Genomic DNA, 17,559 nt, shown 5'->3' with positions numbered 1-17,559 from the left:
AAGTGTCACAAATTTTCTTCCTGAACAACTAAGTTATTCCTGAACAGCTAACTCATTATTGTGGCTATTAGTTTGGGCCACAAAATGAAAGAGAGAAAAATATTAAAAAGAAAGAAATCACTGAGGCCTGGCCCAGTTATCAGGCTATTTAAGATTTCTAGCATTTCCAGAAAAAAAACCACTGCCTGGAAAAGATTACGTGCATTCTATTCTTTGTTAAGTTTGTTACATGATGTTTTGTAACTCTGCTACTCCAAGACATTTTCTTAGTTCTGCAGCCTTCTTCTCCAACTGCTGAATGTTCCAGTGCCATTGTCTTTTATTTGATTGGACTTTGTTCAGTTGGCAATGCAAACGTTTTAATATAGCATCATATCTCTTATTCTGTACCTAAAAAGAAAAAAAAAAAGCCTTCATAAAATCATTCCAGTAAAACTATTTACAGAGGTGAGTTCAGCTCAGGAATGGGTCTGGACAGACACATCCTTTTTGGAGGGTTCCATATGATTACATACACTTGTACTAACTACAGTCATGGAATGCATGCAAACCATTCCTAGCAGAAATCCCAAAGCCTACCAACCAACAGAAACACTGCAAACAGCACACAGTAAATCTTACTACCAAGAAAACCTGTACCCCTGCCTGCTTGTCCTGCCTGCATGAATTGCCTCACAAAGTGCCGTGCCACGCCTCTGTTTGCCACTCACGCCAGAGGCCCCTTTTAATTCAGCCCCTGCTCCAGTCCTGCGTGGCCCTCAAGCATTCATCTGACCTATTTCAGATATCTGGTTTAGGACATGAATCATGCCTCACTTTCCCATTAAGGAAAGAAAAGCTCTGTCCTACTAAGACCTTAAGTGTGGAGGTCAGTGTGGATATCTGCTCTGCAGATGTTTAAAATTTACCAAAGTTAATACCACCCAAGGACAGCATGTCACATCTCTGGCAAGGCTTTACATGTGGAAGATTCGAGGCTCCAAAATGAGAGGTGAGAAAGAAGAAATTTTCATTCTTTGACAAGCATGTTTGGGTATAAATGGGAATGTAAATGAGGTAACCTTGCTGACTGTAGTAGCACCTTTGTAGCTGCACTGCATTTAAAATGGCACTTTTATTAGGCAATACTGCGGCAATGCAGGACTGTCAATTCTGCCCTCATTGCTGCTTTATGTGGAGAAGTAAATTTGCATTCTGAAGTGTTAAAAGAATGAAACACTCACTGCAATAAAAATGGAAATAATGAGCATTCCCTTAATGAAATTTGGGCTTACTTACCCTAGTTTAAATGGCATATGAGTGGTAGTGTATAATTACTCTTGTGTCTACTTATTGAAGATTCATTACATTGTATTTCACATGCACATGATGATGTACAGCTGCATCAGAACTCACAGCACTGTTGGTGACTTCCTGCAAATCTCACTGCCTAAATTTCACAAATAACTAGGAAACTGGCTCACTGGTGTTCTATAAACTGCCTTATTTTATTGGTGATGGCTTGCTACCTCATGTTACCTCATTGCCTCCATGTTACCTCACTCACCACTATAATTGTTTGCAACTTTTTGAGGGATGCTGTCAGATTCACTCATCTGAACGAGTGCTTGGGGCATCTGCATCACTAGGACTGCACTGTACAACACTGAAACATCTATGATCAATATTATCTGCTTTTTTTAGAAATGCCTCTCTAGCATCATTATTGGGAACAGTCTGACACATCTGCTGAGGGAGGGAGCACTAATATGATTACTGGAGACAGGGAAGGGACAACATTGTGCTTTCTATTGGATCTTGTGTACACGAAAGTCAAACATTAGAAAAAAATCGTCTGGGCATTCAGGGTATCTCCACCACTAGGGTTGTTTAAGGACAGGATAGGCAAGTATCTGCCAAGAGTAATACAGTCACACACTGGCATTGGGGAAAGAGGGCAGCAGGGGAATAGACAGTCTTTTGGGTAGGGATTTTTTTTAATTACTTCTACATAACAACAAAATTTCAATTATTTGTGGATATCTTGAATTATCCTTATGACCGAAGCCTTGACTCTGCACAGATAACCACCCTGATTTATTGCTGACAACCTTGTGCAATGCTGGGAACAGGATCTGCTTTTCAAGAAATGGGTGAAGGGGCTAGTGCTCAGGAAAAAGAATAAGAAAAGGTTCACAGGCTGCTTTAAGAGTCACAGAATATGCTGAGATGGAAAGGACCATCAAGACCATCAACTCCAACTCCTGGCCTTGCACAGGACATTCCCAAGCGTTGCACATGTGTCTGAGAGCATTGTCCAAATGCTTCCTGAACTCTGTGAAGGCTTGGTGCTGTGACCACTTCCCTAGGGAGGCTGTTCCAGTGTCCAACCACTCTGTGGGTGAAGAACCTTTTCCTAATGTCCAACCTGAACCTCCCCTGACACAGCTTCAGGCCAGTCCCTCAGATACTGTCACTGTCACCACAGAGCAGAGATGCTTCTTTCGCCCTCACAAGCAAGTTCTAACTGCAATGAGGTCTCTGCTCATTTCCTCTCCTCCAGGCTGAACAAGATCAAGTGACCTCAGATGCTCCTCCTATGGCTTCCCCTCCAGGCCCACCTTAGCTGCCCTCCTTTGGATGCTCCAAACAATTACATCAAGTGCCACCAGTCTGTAGCTGAATTCCACCACTGCAGCTCAATGAAACCTCTTCCATGTGCCTAGTATCTCACTTTATTCCTGCGCTTGACTTGAGTATTCTTTTCCAAGTTGTGCTGATGACTGCTGGGTATAAATGTGTCTGTCTATCCACTGTCAGTTCTTATATTAAAAACTGGACTGTTTTCAGGAGAGTTCTTAATAGAAAATAATACCCTGAAAGGCTTTGGGTTTGAACCTGCTTCCTTCTGAGATAGAAAGAATATATAATGCAAACAACTGAAGAACAAAAGTGAAGATTAACCTTCTCTATTTAATTAAATTGATTTTGATAAGAGAACTTTATTTTTAGGCTACCTAATTTAACTTTGGATTTAGAGAATTTTCTTAAGAGGATGTTGCCTTGGTAATAAAAAATTTTCTCAAATGCTGACTAGCAGATCTATTCTAAAGCAGCTGTGTTTTACTTTTCAGGTTAAAAATTCTCTCTGTTCACTGTCACATGAAAAAAATGATTCTTTCTTCCTCCTACATTTTAAAAAGGGCAATAGACCTAACCTTAAATCACTTAATCTTTATATAATTAAGCTTTGCTCATTAAAATTTGTGGCATTTATTTAAACTGACAAGATAAATGGTAAGAAACTCCCAAATTAAAAATTTTCTAAGGGTATTTTAGTAAGGAACAAAATGAAAAATATAGTTCAATTATTTAAAAGACAAGCTTTTAACTATTGATTAGAATTTTAAATTATCAGCTAATTAGGAGCTGTTGTGTTATTCCTAATTTAATGCCAGCTTAAATTAGGGAGATTCATAGGAAGTCCACTTTCCTGGTGCATTTTAGTCTCCCACTGATGAGTTATCAAGTCATGAAAAATCAAGTCAGCAGTGAAATGTAAAGTATTTCAGAAATATCACACAAATTTTAAAATGTGCAGTTGCTTTACTACTATTCAGTGACCTCTTCTTTTTCAAGGAATCCAGAAGTTCACATATGAAGTCCTTCTGAAAAGACTTCAGAAAAAAAGTGTTCTTCACAATTAAGTTCTGAATTTTAGAAAGACTATCAGAATTTAAGACAGCATCATTACTACATATACTTTAACAATGTATAGCCAGCGCTGCTGTATAAAGTACTTCAAACTTCATTTGCATTATCTACATTCCATCAGGAGAACTGCAATTAAATTTTATCCCAATGACTCACCTCAATTTCCTTTCTAAGCTTAGCATGCTTTTTTTTCTCTTCTTCCAGCAGATCTCTTTTTTTATTGATCAAATCTTTCAATGTTGTGACTTCACTTTTTAAATGTGTGATTTCTTCCTGCAGATGAAAGTCAAGATACAGAAATTCACTCCCTGAAATGTTGCACAGTTCATCTAATATATTTATTAAAATTGTCTCATCTAAACAGTCTCAGTTAATGGAGATGGGATAAAGGTCTATAATAAACAGTTTCGCAATAAACCTATTAATACTAATTAAAATTATAATAATTTAGGATGGGTAATTAAAAGTTATTTATTAAATATTTTATCACATGGTTCTACACCTGTAAGAATGTATACTCTTGATCTGAAATATAAGAACTAAAACAATACAGGATTTTGAGCTCAATTTGCTGGTCTTTATTTAAAGTGCAGTTAACTGCAAAATGGAAGAATAGTGTAATATTTTAGATATATTTTTCTTTCTCATAGGGAAATACAATATTAATTAGTCTTTATTTTTCAGTATTGAAAGATCTGTTGTACAAACAAATTTTCATCAACTTACATTAACAGAATACTATCAAATTTTCAATAATGCAAGTTACATCAAATTTAAATCAGTGGTCCCCTTTCAACTTCATACTTGTGTTTGTCCATATATTGGCAAAATTCCACGGTGAAAAATTCCTGTGTAGTTGTTATTAGTAAAAATTGTAATTGGGTCAAGTAAAACCAACAGTGTTAGATTAGAATACCAAACATGTTTTTTCTCTCTTCTTATTTCTATCACCATCTCATCAAATCTACCTCCTGTTGGCAAACAGCTCAAATTTATTTTGTTGACAGTAAAGTGTAAAGAATATGATGTTCTTACCTGTAACAATATGGCAAAAGTTTAAAGAATATTGTGTTCTTACATGTAACAATATGGCAATCTTCACAGAATTCTGAAAAGTGTCCATGTAAATTTATCCAATGATAAAGCTTAACTTACAGTTGTGTAATATTTTCATATTTGAGTTCATTAGAACACACAGTATAAATATTTTTTACAATATTACACAGATAACAATACTGATATTTTTAACTGGATATTGAACTAAAAATTTTTCCAATTAATGCAGCATTATGAATTACCTATATTCCCTTGTACTCAGTCCCTCATGAACCATAGACATATTAGACAAAATAACTATATTATATGAATGATATCAAAATTATTTCACATAAAAGGAACGAATCAAAAAGGAAATATCATACTTGCACTTGTTTTATAACAGATCCTTCTGGATTCTGCAGATCACATTTTAATTCCTCTTTCTTTGCCTTTAATTCTTCCACAACCGCTTTCTTTTCAGCAAGTTCAATCATAATTGGCAATTTACTTTCCATCTCCCAAAAGAGATGTTTATGATCCTTTATTTTTTCCCGATATTCATTATTTCGTGCAAGTTTCATCTCAAACTCCTCTTGTATTGTTTCTGCATCACACCTCAATTTTAAATTTTCAGAATACAGGGCTCTGACTTGGGCCTCCAGATTTTCACAGCGATATTTTGTCACTTCTGTGGCATTGTCTTGCAGATGTATCTCCCTTTCTGTTGTCTTCGTTTCTAACAGAACAGAATTCATTTCTTTTTCTAGTTCCTGGCACTTTGCCTGTAAAATATTTCAGTGTTCACTTAAGAATTTTTTTGTAGAAAGATATTAAGTGTCTAGTTAAACACTGTAATTTATATTTATTCAACAGCCTTTTTTTCACTTGTCTAATGTGGTTTGAATGGAAGATAATTAGACTTATATTTCTTAATATCATCATCTTAGAGGCACAATGTAAGAACACTATCTTAGTCTTCTCCCCTTAGATTGAGTCTAAAATATTAAATAAGATACCTTTGAACTCACTTTTCAATACCTCACAGTTGCAAGATAGATGCCAAAAATCCCTTGAAAACCTATACAGACACATAGAGGGGTGTGTCTGAGAGGTGATGGAGCTTAACTAGACTGTTCAACTGAGGTTTTTAATCCTGACTTCATCACAGTAGTAGCTGGGAGTTGAATTAATCACAGCTTTTTTCAATTCCATATGAAATATCTATCTAGTCCTAAAAAGGCATCTACATCATCTCACTGAGGAGAAGTGAACAAAACCAGGAAGCAGTACTTCAAACCATCATAAGAAATTACAGAATCATCAAGCCTGGAAAAGACCTTTCATTACCTAGGGCTCTAAAGTTCTCTGGGTCTGTTTTAAAACAGATACATAATTTTAAATTGTAAGATCACAAATTATTGTTGCAGTATCATCAGACTATATTTTGGGATACAGGACAAAGCTTCTTGTAAAGTATGGCAAGTCCACTGGCATTCCTAAAAATACAAGATTTCACTGTTACTTCAGAAATTTTATTTTTGTGCAAAATTTCAAATATCAATTATTTCAGTTGTAGACCTATGCACAGATGTTATAATTGGAACAGTACTATTTCCATTTGTGTTCTTCCATCCTCAAAAATGTCAATTGGAATCATCTTTTCTCAGACTTAAAAGTAAGTTTCTCAATAGAAACTTGATCTTGAAGGTTAAACAGTAATTGAAAGCTTAATAAAAGACAAAAAAAATGATCACAGAGTCTTCACAAAAACTACACATGCCCAGTGCTCTACAGAATAGTACCAAGTAATACCAGTGTTTAATGGCTACTTAAGATACACACTTCAAACATAAGGGGGGAAAAAGTATTTTGTGTCAAAAAAGATGCTAAGAAAAAAAATTATACAGTGTGGTGAAAATCTGAAAAAAAAATTAATTTTTAAAATCCTTCCCCCACAATTTCTTAGGAAATTATTATTTATTTTTTTTTAAATCAAAAAGCTATGACTCTGCATTTAGTTGTTGTGGGTTCACTTTGTGGGTTCAGCCCAGTATTTTTGTTTTGTTTTGTTCAAGTAACAAACCAACGTTTCACCGGCTGTAATGAACACTTAGCTGTGTTGTGGCCTTAAAAACAAAAGTACACACCCCCAGTTTTGGCTGAGCCTGAATGCCACACACAGGAACAGAAGAGCTGTCTTACACTTGAATGCACTCGTCCATTAAGTACCACCAGCTTCTCTTGTTCAAGGAAATACTTCTTCATCAAATGAAAATTGATTTAAGTACTCTAAACAAGGTTTATTACCTGCAATAGGAAAAGAACTGCTTTGCTTTTTTCTATGTCTGATGCCTGTGACTGCTGTTGCTCTGCAACTCGTTTTACAACTTCAGCTAGGGATGGGGAATTTTCCTTGGCCATTTCAGGCAGAAGTGATGAACTGGAGGGATAGAAAAGAAGTGAATTGCTTTATCTTCTTTCAATTTAGTTCTTGTAGACAAAACAATATTGAGGGCTGTGCCGTGGGATCGCAGGTCGAGCCATTTATTTCATTTGGTTCATTTTTAATTAGCAAGAACAGGTTACTCGAAGCTAATCACTGAGAATTAGAACACTTTCTTGCAGAATCTCATAAAATAAACCTGCGATGTGATACTACGATGTTCTTCCTGCTTCTCTGCAGAGCAGACCGTCAGTTTGTGAGCAAAGTCCTAACTTTTTAAAGTACCCTTAGAGCATCTTAAATGCCCGAGGCCGCGCTCCCGCCTTCCTCCCGAGTCCCGGCCGCCACACGGCACCCGCAGCGCTCTCCGGGCCGCCGCCCCTCAGGCCGCCGCTCCTCGCCGCCGCCCGGGCCTGCGGCAGCCCAGGGGCACGGGGAGCCGGGAGAGGGGCTGATCCCGCCGGGAGAGGGGCTAATCCCTCCGGCAGAGGGGCTGATCCCGCCGAGAGCAGGGCCGGTCCCTGCGGGAGCCGGAGGGAACACGGCGGGAGGGATCCCTTCGGGAACGCGTGGCGGTCGCACTACTCGCGGCGGTGGCGCCGCCCGGCTCGGCGGTGCCTGAGGGCGTCCTGCTCCGCGCCCTTTGCTCCCCGGCTCCCCGAGTCCATTCACTGGATTAGACTGCACTTGCTGCCATCACTTCTTTTGCAGAGAACATCCAGTTTTCCCAAGCACCACTGGGTTACGAAGGACAAGAGATGTGGCCCAGTTTCTTCTGGCCTATGCCATGCCCTGCTCTGTAGTCACGGACTTGTCTCTGCCCCGCTTGTACTCCTCTAAGCAATTGCAGGGAATTTGAACCCCAAATCGCATTATTTTTATAATTCGATTTTTAAATTTACCTATTTTGTATTTTTTATATTTTTATAACAGATTTAACTTTAAATTACAAATATTATATGTTATGTTAACCAACTTAATTATATGTATTATATATATTAATCAATTTACATATATAAATAAATATAAAACATATAAATAAATATAACACTTATACACTATACTTATACTTACTTATATATTTGTAACAACTATTTTTTAAACTAATAGCTCATCTCTGCATATGACCTATTTATTTAATCCCTTTTCTAAAGTGCCATAAGCTAAATATAGTATTTCATTCATTTGTCATTTTTCAATATTGTTTTGTACCCTGAATATTTTCTGTCCTTTTCCTTCTCAGCATTCTGCACCAAAAATAACACCAGTAATTACTTTTACTTCCTTAGTCTGGCTGAAGGAAAGAAAATTATTGTATTGGTTTCTCTCCACCAAGCAGCTCCTCTGTTAATTTTTAATGACCTCGCTCGGTCACGTTTGGCAGTGGGATGGAAAGCCTCAGAAATGACCGACTTTTGCAAACTTCAGGAAAAGAGATGTCTGGGTAAGGAGGGACAAGATTGCGTCATCAGTCCCGTTCAGGAAGGAGAACCAGGATTCAGCTCTCATCCCTCTGTCCAGCACATGCTGAACAGAATAGCAGGAGGGGAAATCGCAGAGCACTCACCGTGTGTGGTTTGGACCTGGCAGAAATGTAGGTTTACTGTGGTTGCAGGGAAAGGGGGAACAGGAGACAGCATTTTATATGGGAAATCAGACTTTATTAATTCCTCTGTCCCTTAAAAATTACTGTCCTTTTTTTCTTGCCCCTTTCTTCCGTTGTCATGTACTTAACAGTCGTGACTATGATTTTAACGCAGCTGAGGAAGTGTATTTACTATCTTTTGATTCTTGCACAAAGCCTGATCTCAATCCCTCACTTCCTTGCTAGCCTTTTAACCTTCGCATTATCCTGTCAAAGGATTAAGACTTCTTCACTTAGCTGTGTGAAATTCCCAACTGCTGCAAGGAGAAATTGCCATCCTCATTGGGGACCTGTGGCCCCAAAAGCTGGCATTGTGTAACCTCTCTGCGTAGATCCAGATTACACTCCTTCGTGGCTGGCTGCCAAATTCTTCAGTGAAGAAAGTTTCAGCTTAGAAAAGGAAACTCCTCTGCTCTGCATTAGTTTTCCTTTACCTTCTTTGCGGGGTTGTCGTGTTTGGCCGCGCCGTGTGTTTGGGAGCTGGTTTGTGGTTGTGCAAAGCCGGCGCAGCAGAAGGAGGTGTGATCACAGCAGAGTTAACGCCGCTTCCGCGTTCAGCGCTCCCCGGGCACTTGTTCATCGTGCTGTGCCTTGCAGTACAGTTTGTTCTTTCCGGTGTAGCCAGCAGCAAAGCACGGTCCAGTCAAAAAGAAGAAATACAGGTTCCTTTACGTAGGGTAGGAATTTCCAGCTTGTGCAAGTCAGCTCCGAGATTGAAAGAAGTGCGATATATAAAGCTGGAAATGTCTGTGTATTTTGTCAGAGGGTACCTTTCAGAATGCAATAGGATTGTCCACCTGTGTAAGTAAACTCCTGTGTTTATGAAAACTGCGTGTGCTTCAGTATTTTCATTGTATGTGGTGATTTCTGCTTCTTCAACCTTGCCTAAAATAAACTAGGTTAAAAGAAGCAGAATGTTTTATTTGAATCCAGTTTAAGAACGTTAAATGTATTTCTTTTTCCCCTCTAGTTTTTGAATTTTCTTTTTTATGTTTGCTCTTGTTGAAATTTTACACACGTGCTATTATCTCTGTTCATTTGGGCCGCTTCAATGACCTGTTTTCTTTCTCAGGGCATCTCTCTCTGGCAGATATTAAATATCTCCTGCTATTTTAATTTTCAAAAAATTATGTCTGTTCTCTCAGTTTCTCTTCTAATATAAAATGACCAGCAGGATTCAAAGATGCAGGAAATTGTTAGCAATCTTTTCTTGGCCAGCAGTGCACTTTTAGAATTAGATTTCTGGGGTTCTTGAAAATTGCTTTTTTGCATCTCTCTTCCACCCTGGACTGTCTCTTCTCTGCAGCTTGGTTTTATTTCCTTCATTTTTCTTTTTCTGTATTCATTTTGCTTTTCTGCTTTTTTCCTCTTGTTACCTTCCTCACTTCTCACATTGTTATTTATCATTTTCTTTGACCTACTTTTTTGATATCTGTGCAAGAAATTCTCATAACCTCCAAACGTTTGTACTGTCAGTTTCAGGAAGTGAGAAAACAGCTAATGGGTGGCCTTGGCTTCAAGTTTGTGCAAGTGTTTGTCATGAATTGTGTACCAAAACTATCAACTCCTTAATAAATGTACTTATTCTTTTGGATGTGGCTTCAATGGAACACTGGGACTGTAGATCATGTTAATTAAAACCTGAATAACCATAAATTCATCTCCCATAAGCTAAAACATTGCTGTGCTTGGCAAGCATGTATTTTGAGAAGGGTGGTTTTTTGGAGTGACTTAGAAAAGAATCAGTTTTGCTATGATTGTAAGCAAATCTATTCTGACACCACTGTCCTCACAAGGACTCTGTGATGCAAAGCTGGAAGGATATGAGGATGAATCAGCCCCATTGTTCCTATGTGTACATCCCAATAATTGCCCCTAAGGAGTCTTTGCAATGCATACACAACTTAATAACAATGTATGCAATCAAACACTTTCCTTCCACCTTTTCTTTGGTGGTATTTTTCTGGGCAAGTAAAAGAACAGCAACGAGCTCTATTTACCTTCCACTACTGACATATCTGAAGTGGAGCAATTACCTCATTTTGCACTACACCCCTCTGTTGTGCTGTCTTTCCTGGGACTATTTGCTGTACTGTGGCTGGGATGGTGTCACACTCAGACAGGCCTCCCACAGAGAGGGGTAAAGAAGGAAATACTCTGATTTCCTAAGTCGTGGTCTTTGGCACGAGTCTGTTTCAGCACTGTTTTCTTAGCAAGCTCTTTGCTCTAAAATCCATTATCAGCTGTGTGTAAATAATACTCTGAGCAAAATCAGGAGTCATAAATTCCTTGGCAGTTGCTTTTATTTGGTGTCACATTTTGATATTTTCAGCTCACCTGTTTTGATAGTCACCAATTAATCTTTGTAAGTGTTCAATTCGCAGAAAGGAAAACATCATTTTCAGTCAGGATTATTTTTCTTCCAGTCTGGGGGAAAGAACAATGAAGAAAATACAGAATTTTTTCTGTAAAACCTTCTCTAAATTAGCCATCTTTTAAAACCACAAAGGTCTTTGACCTCTCATTTAAGTGGAGAAAATTTGGGAGTCCAGAGACAAACATAAAATGCCAAGTAGTACATCACATATACCATAACAATAGGCCTCAAGTACACATGGAAGTAGTATTTTTGCAGGATAATGAAGTGATGTAAAGCCAGAACGTTAATGTGGTTACAGGAAACTGAGGTCTTGGGGTAGGAAAATTGTGCCAGGCATTATTTAGTGTGGTTAGCTCTGGTAGCAGAGCACTGATTTCAAAGACTTAAAAAGATTCTCAAGTACTTTGTTCCTGCAAAGATATGAATTATCCTACAAGTAAATAGTCATGCCCAATTTGTTGCTGTACAAAAAAAAAAAAAAACCAGATGGTGTTAAAAAATACTCTGAATTATTATAGGGTCTTAAAACTGTTGGTAAAGGTGCATATATTTCTCATAGATCAAGCATAGTGCTTAGTAATGAAATCTAAGTAGGCGTCTTTCAGGTTCCCAAAGCAGAGGGATCTAGCCTTTTGTTCCAAACCTCTGGATGCCTGCTCTGGAAACAGAAAGATTATCAGAGAGAGAAAAGAAAGACGTTTCTGAGAGAATATGTAAATTGGCCCCTCATAGCAACAGAGAGAAGAAAAGATGGATTGACATGTTTCCACAGGTAGGCCTAGCTGGGCTTGGATCAACAAAGTTCAGGAAAGGAAAAAATCTAACACCAAAACTGGAATTACACCATGGACCACAAAACAAAATGTTAATGAAAGGATGATATTGGATAAGCTTATTGGATGATTTCAGCTGCAGAGTGCAGCTAGCAGAGTAAAAAAGCTGAGGTAAGAAGTTGTGTACCATATTCTCTTGCTTTAATTTAGTTCTAAGTACTTCTTCCATTACTAGGTGAAGTTTCAGTAACCACTGCTGGGTTCTTGTGCATGCTGAAAAGAAGAACTATCCTGGTCACGTGCTCCTTCACACAAAAGTCAAAAATTAGCAAGTCAATACTTTTGGAAATGCAGAAGGGAGAAGTACGAAAGGTCTTGTGAAGGCCTGTCGGGAAAAATGTCATTGCCCTCACAGCTCAGCACTCTACTGCCATGAACTCCACCTTAGATATGAGTATGTTAAACACCTCCAAAGAAATTTTTACAGAAACTCCTCCAGTCCCAGGAAGCTAAAGGACCTCTGTATTTGTTTGCATCATGGAAACTGGAGGACAGCCCATGAATCATGTCATGAAGATCCATTAGGCTAATGAGTGTTAATTGATTCAATAAATCTAATCTTATGTACCAACCTTTCATCATCCCTGACCTGGGAAAGACCTGAAGTAGGTAGGGTGGTAGGGAAATATCTAAATGCTTAAATAAATACATAATTATTCCCATTTCCTCTAGTTTTCTTTTGTTGGAATTTCTTTTGATGCTGGGAAAGCCTAAGTCAGTAATTAACTGCTATGTACCTTCTCTACACAGTATCACTGAATTAAATGCCATGACATGATTCTGTGTTCGGACTAACAGTGCTGTTATTGACTTTTTGTGTGTTTTTCTTGATTTGTTACTACTTGGCAGTTGGAGAAACCTTTAAATATCCTGGAATATGGTGGAAGCAGTACTGATAGATCTGTTCAGCTTCACAGCCAACTTGCAGAGCAACATCCAAGGATTACTACACAACACTCTGGAAGCTATTGAGAAATGCTCTTCCAGCCATGCTCCCTTTGTTTATGTCATGTGTTGCCAGAGGCAGGGGAGTGAAAGGAATGGTGAGCAAGAGTCCTTGCTTCCAGCTCTGAAAGGTTTTCAGAGTCTGAAGAGAAGACTGGAGGTGGTATGTGCTCAGACTACAGTTGCTGCTTTGTACACCGTCAAACAGAGACTGGATGAAAAAGACCTGAGCATTATTAAAGTTATTGTCCCTACCTTCAGAAAAGACTTAATGAAAGTATATATAGACCATCTCTTTACAGCAGTCTACCAGTTTGAATTTGAGGATTTACAGGTGGCACCTGACAGTGAAAGCCTGCAGATATCAGAACATCAGCATGAAGGGCAAATGCTTCCTTCACAGGACATGGCACTCATCCAAAGTGAGATTCAGATGTACTTGGAAAGCCTGCCAAGCCTGAAAGGGGAGCTCACCATCCTCAGATCTTCCCTGATCCCAGGTAAAGAGCTCCAGCTAACAGTTTTATAGAGACTTACCAAGCATACTTCTTCCAGGGTATTGCAAAATGACTAAGATTTGGAAATGCCTTCAGGCATCAAATAACTCTATATGATGTTGTAACAGTGTATAATAGTGTATAAAAGGAAGAAGTGTCCATAAAAATACAGCAAAAGTCTGGCAAGACTGTTTGAGGCCTGAACATGATCTGAGAAAAGACAGTCCTGGGTTTAGGGAGGGCCGACCATAAAATCTACTCCTGTCTGTGTGGGAATTGCACACTTCAAGAGTTACCATCATAATTTGGAAAGGCAGGATAAGAGTTTCTGCTGGTCTGAAGCCCCAGACATTCCTGATGTCTTAGTGTCCCTGCTATGGCATGATTGTGAGCAAGAAGGAAATTAGAAATCCTTAAATTTAAATACCACAGCTAAATCTAAGGTAAAGCAATACTTTTACTTGATTGGCTGATTCCAGGTCACTTCAGTATAAACCCGTGTAATAGTTGGTTTGATCTTGTTTTGAAAGCAATTGTTTGTTGTGTTTTCTTGCCTTGGCAGATGATATTTTCTTACATGGGTTCACCACAAGGACAGGTGGGATCTCCTACATACCAACTCTAAGCTCCTGCAATCTCTTCAGCAGCTCCAAGCGCAGGGACCCACAAGTTGTTGTTAAAGAAAATCTCCGCCGGCTTGCTAATGCTGCAGGATTTAACCCTGAGGCTTTTCACAGAGTCAAGGTATCTTATAAAACAATGGATTCAAGTAAATGGCTGAGATATTCCTTCATGTATCACTGGCTAAATTGTAGGCATTGTTCTTATCTTTGTCAGCAAGAACCTGTGATAAGCAGGACAATTAAAGCATTTATGTGGGGGAATATGTGCAGCTTATCTGGGGGAATAGCCATCCAAACTATCAGCCATTTGTCACAATATAGAGAAGCAGCACTGATCCTTCCAAGTCTGTTCTAATATTTAACTTACCACAAAGCAGAATAATCAAATAAATGATCAGAGCACCTTCTCCTAAAAGAAAAATACACCATTGCTTTTATAGTGGCTTTCTACTGATACATCTTCATGGCATTTGAACAAGGGAGACCTGATTTCCATGCATAATCAGTTAATGCATAAGAGTGTTTCATGTCAAAGAAAAAACCTTGTATTAGTCAGAGCTGGGTTGTTTTGCAGCCATATCACTGTCCACATTCTGGTTTTGTTTTGACAGGTAGATCACGCTAATGCTGTGTGTATTGTGGGAAAGACAGAGCCTGACGACTATGATGGAATAGTTACAGATCAGAAGGGTGTCACGCTGGCAGCTCCAGGTGCTGACTGCATACCCGTGCTCTTTGCTGATCCTGTCCGAAGAGCCTGTGGTGCTGCTCATTCTGGTAGGAATTGCACTCCCTGTGCAATGCAGAGATTTCCTGGGACTCAAAATGAGATACAAGAACCCAAAGCTGGGCTTTCTTTTATCTGTTCCAAGCAATGACCAAGGGCAAACTTAGCTCCTGTCTATTCCAAAAAATATCTCTAGCTTGAGCCTGTTTTTTGGGGTTTTGTTCCCCCTAAAAACAACATTAAAACATAATAAAATATATTATAAAAATATATTTCTGACATATTTCAGTTGTGTGCCCACTTAAATGTTTCAAGCACTGAGGAGCTGTGAGGTATGCTCTAATTGCCCAAACCAGGACACCTGGAGAAAAAGAACTCTGGAATTCTAATCTAAACACCTGTCTCCGGTTTCCATCTCCACAAAATTATATTTGAAAACTGATTGCTGTTAATGTGAAATCTGGGGGAGAAGGGGGAGGCTTTCTAAGCTAATTTATTATTAGATATAATTATTTAATTTTAGGTGTAAATGCATCTCCTAATTTATACCTTTAATAATTGCATTTATTTTTAGCTGCTAGAAAATTAAAAAAGAAAATTTATACCAATTTTTTTTCAACTTCTCATCTCTCACAGGATGGAAGGGCACATTGTTAGGAGTGTCTATGGCCACAGTGAATGCTATGGTGTCTGAATATGGCTGTAACATGAAAGATATCCTTGTGGTGCTGGGTCCATCTGTGGGACCTTGCTGCTATAGACTCCCTCATGAATCAGCAAAAGAATTTCACAGAATTGATCCAAAATGTGTGAGACTATTCGACTCTGCAAATCCTTATATTGATATCAGAAGAGCAACAAGGTAAGCCTCCTGAGGGAACAAAAGATTAATTCCACATTTATTACAAATAATTATTTTGATACTGTATTGTTCAGCACTAATATGGTGAAGGTTCTCAACAAAGTACTCTCTAGTTCTTTCCTGATCAAGAAAGGATACTTTTGAATGAATGGTATTTGCTCACTTTTGCTGGATTTCAGTGATTATTTTATTGTTATACCATTACATATTGTTAGTCAATGGATTACAGACAAAAGTTCAAATTTAATGTGACTTTACAGGTTGCAGGAAAGTAATTATTTTAGTCTAATACTGAAGAAAGAAACAAAAAAAGCAAATGAAAGCCCCAATCACAATATTGGCACAGTTTGTTCAGTTGGTGTTTGAGGTTCTGCCTTAATGATAGTCCTTATGGAATGTGAGGATGTACAAACAGTAATATTTTCTGTTTCTCTTTTTTTTTTTCAGGATTCTTCTTGAGAAAGGTGGGATTCTTCCTGAGAACATCCAAGATGATTCTATCACAGACCAGAACCAAAACATAACTTTCTGTACTGCATGCCACCCTGATAAATTTTATTCTCACTTCCGTGATGGCACTAACTTTGGGACACAGATTGGCTTCATATCAATCAAAGACTGAGACAGTATCTCTTACTCTAGGACAGCATTTAGATAATAAGTCTGCTGCATTGTCTGGCATCCTGCTCTCCTCATAGAAGTTTTTCCTCCTTTCTTTCACAGACTTGTAGTAGGGAATCCATGGGTCTTGAGATTCTCCTGCTTGTTCCTTCCCTTGCCCTTCTGAGGCAAGAATAAGTACCTTTGGTGTGGGGAGAACAGTTCTTGTGTGAGACAGGGGGCAAAGGAAACAAGAGGACAACACATACCAGTGCCAAAATCCTTCTGCAAGACCCAGACGCATGCTCCAAGTTTATGGATCATCCTTGACCAAATGTTTTCAGAAACCTCACTATCTTAAGGTGGTGGAAACCCAAAAACCACTAGTCTTCATTAGCTTCTGGTTGAGACTGCTGAATGATGCTAAGTATGACATTGCTAATACAGAAAGGGAAGCCAGTGTTGCATGTTAGCTGTTTGAGACACTCAACTTGAATAGTTTCAGCTGAAACCTTAAAAATTTTGTGCATGGGATTAATTTTCTCCTTTGGATTAGTTTAAAGAACTCCAAAATACTTACAAGAATTTTCCTATGGAAAATAACTTGACAATGAGAAGCAAGCAGGCTCCTTTGGAGCAGATATTGAAAGTGTATGAACTCTCACCCTTCTGTAATTTTTGGTTGTAGGAAAAGTAGGACTAAAACCCTTAATTTATGATGTATATATTCATGTCTTCTTAGTATTTTTTTTCTTTAAACAGTGGTACTTTGATAATGTCATTGACACACTCTCAACAATGCCAAATTGTTCAATAAATATCTAAAAAAGTTACATGAATTTATCCTGAGTTAATTTTACTGACCAGTAGTTGGTCTTATGTGTCTTACTAAGCAAATTCTAAGTGTGCACTGTTTTCTTTTGGCCAGTAAAGATAATGCCTCTAGATTTTACAATAGACATGATGTCTTCTGACACGCAGGCAGTGAGGGATTGCTAACAGTAAAGCCGTGCTGATTGCGGCTTGCAGAGCTGCCAAGCACAAGCCTTGGGCCAGCGGCGCTCATGACGTGCTTTCTATTTTGGGTTCTGCGAGCCTTCCCCGCTCTGACTGCTCTGCCCACTAGAGGTCAGTGCTCGCTCGCGCTGCTCTTCCATCCTGGAGGCATGGATGGATGGATGGATGGATGGATGGATGGATGGATGGATGGATGGATGGATGGATGGATGGATGGATGGATGGGGGTCCAAACCATGCGGTTTGCAAAGCACCG

At 38.7% G+C, this 17,559-nt stretch overlaps 2 protein-coding genes across 2 annotated transcripts; one reads left to right on the top strand and one right to left on the bottom strand.

Annotated features, from left to right (window-relative positions):
* Positions 1-225: 225 nt before the first annotated feature.
* Positions 226-7,164, bottom strand: CCDC122 (coiled-coil domain containing 122). The gene is made up of 4 exons (XM_058800454.1): positions 7,039-7,164; positions 5,115-5,513; positions 3,850-3,966; positions 226-390 (listed from the first exon to the last, which is right to left on the bottom strand). The coding sequence occupies exons 1-4, from the start codon at positions 7,150-7,152 to the stop codon at positions 226-228; spliced, it is 795 nt and encodes a 264-aa protein (XP_058656437.1). The 5' UTR covers positions 7,153-7,164.
* A 2,355-nt stretch (positions 7,165-9,519) lies between these two features.
* LACC1 (laccase domain containing 1) lies at positions 9,520-16,989 on the top strand. Its single transcript, XM_058800214.1, has 6 exons — positions 9,520-9,620; positions 12,882-13,477; positions 14,037-14,218; positions 14,709-14,874; positions 15,461-15,686; positions 16,134-16,989. The coding sequence occupies exons 2-6, from the start codon at positions 12,910-12,912 to the stop codon at positions 16,306-16,308; spliced, it is 1,317 nt and encodes a 438-aa protein (XP_058656197.1). The 5' UTR covers positions 9,520-9,620; positions 12,882-12,909; the 3' UTR covers positions 16,309-16,989.
* The last annotated feature ends 570 nt before the right edge of the window (positions 16,990-17,559 follow it).

This window comes from Ammospiza caudacuta, chromosome 2 (genome assembly GCF_027887145.1).
Source record: "Ammospiza caudacuta isolate bAmmCau1 chromosome 2, bAmmCau1.pri, whole genome shotgun sequence".
In the NCBI taxonomy this organism is placed as follows: domain Eukaryota; kingdom Metazoa; phylum Chordata; class Aves; order Passeriformes; family Passerellidae; genus Ammospiza; species Ammospiza caudacuta.
This window is presented reverse-complemented; position numbering and strand designations above follow the sequence as displayed.

Bases quoted from the DNA above. Each gene is read 5' to 3' on its own strand.
- CCDC122 (XM_058800454.1), bottom strand. From the start codon at position 7,152: ATGGCCAAGGAAAATTCCCCATCCCTAGCTGAAGTTGTAAAACGAGTT. The intron at 3,967-5,114 runs GTATGATATTTC...TTTCATCTGCAG, and splicing joins CTGTTATAAAACAAGTGCAA to GAAGAAATCACACATTTAAA. The intron at 391-3,849 runs GTGAGTCATTGG...TTTTCTTTTTAG, and splicing joins AGCTTAGAAAGGAAATTGAG to GTACAGAATAAGAGATATGA.
- LACC1 (XM_058800214.1), top strand. From the start codon at position 12,910: ATGGTGGAAGCAGTACTGATAGATCTGTTCAGCTTCACAGCCAACTTG. The intron at 13,478-14,036 runs GTAAAGAGCTCC...TTGCCTTGGCAG, and splicing joins CAGATCTTCCCTGATCCCAG to ATGATATTTTCTTACATGGG. The intron at 14,875-15,460 runs GTAGGAATTGCA...CATCTCTCACAG, and splicing joins CTGTGGTGCTGCTCATTCTG to GATGGAAGGGCACATTGTTA.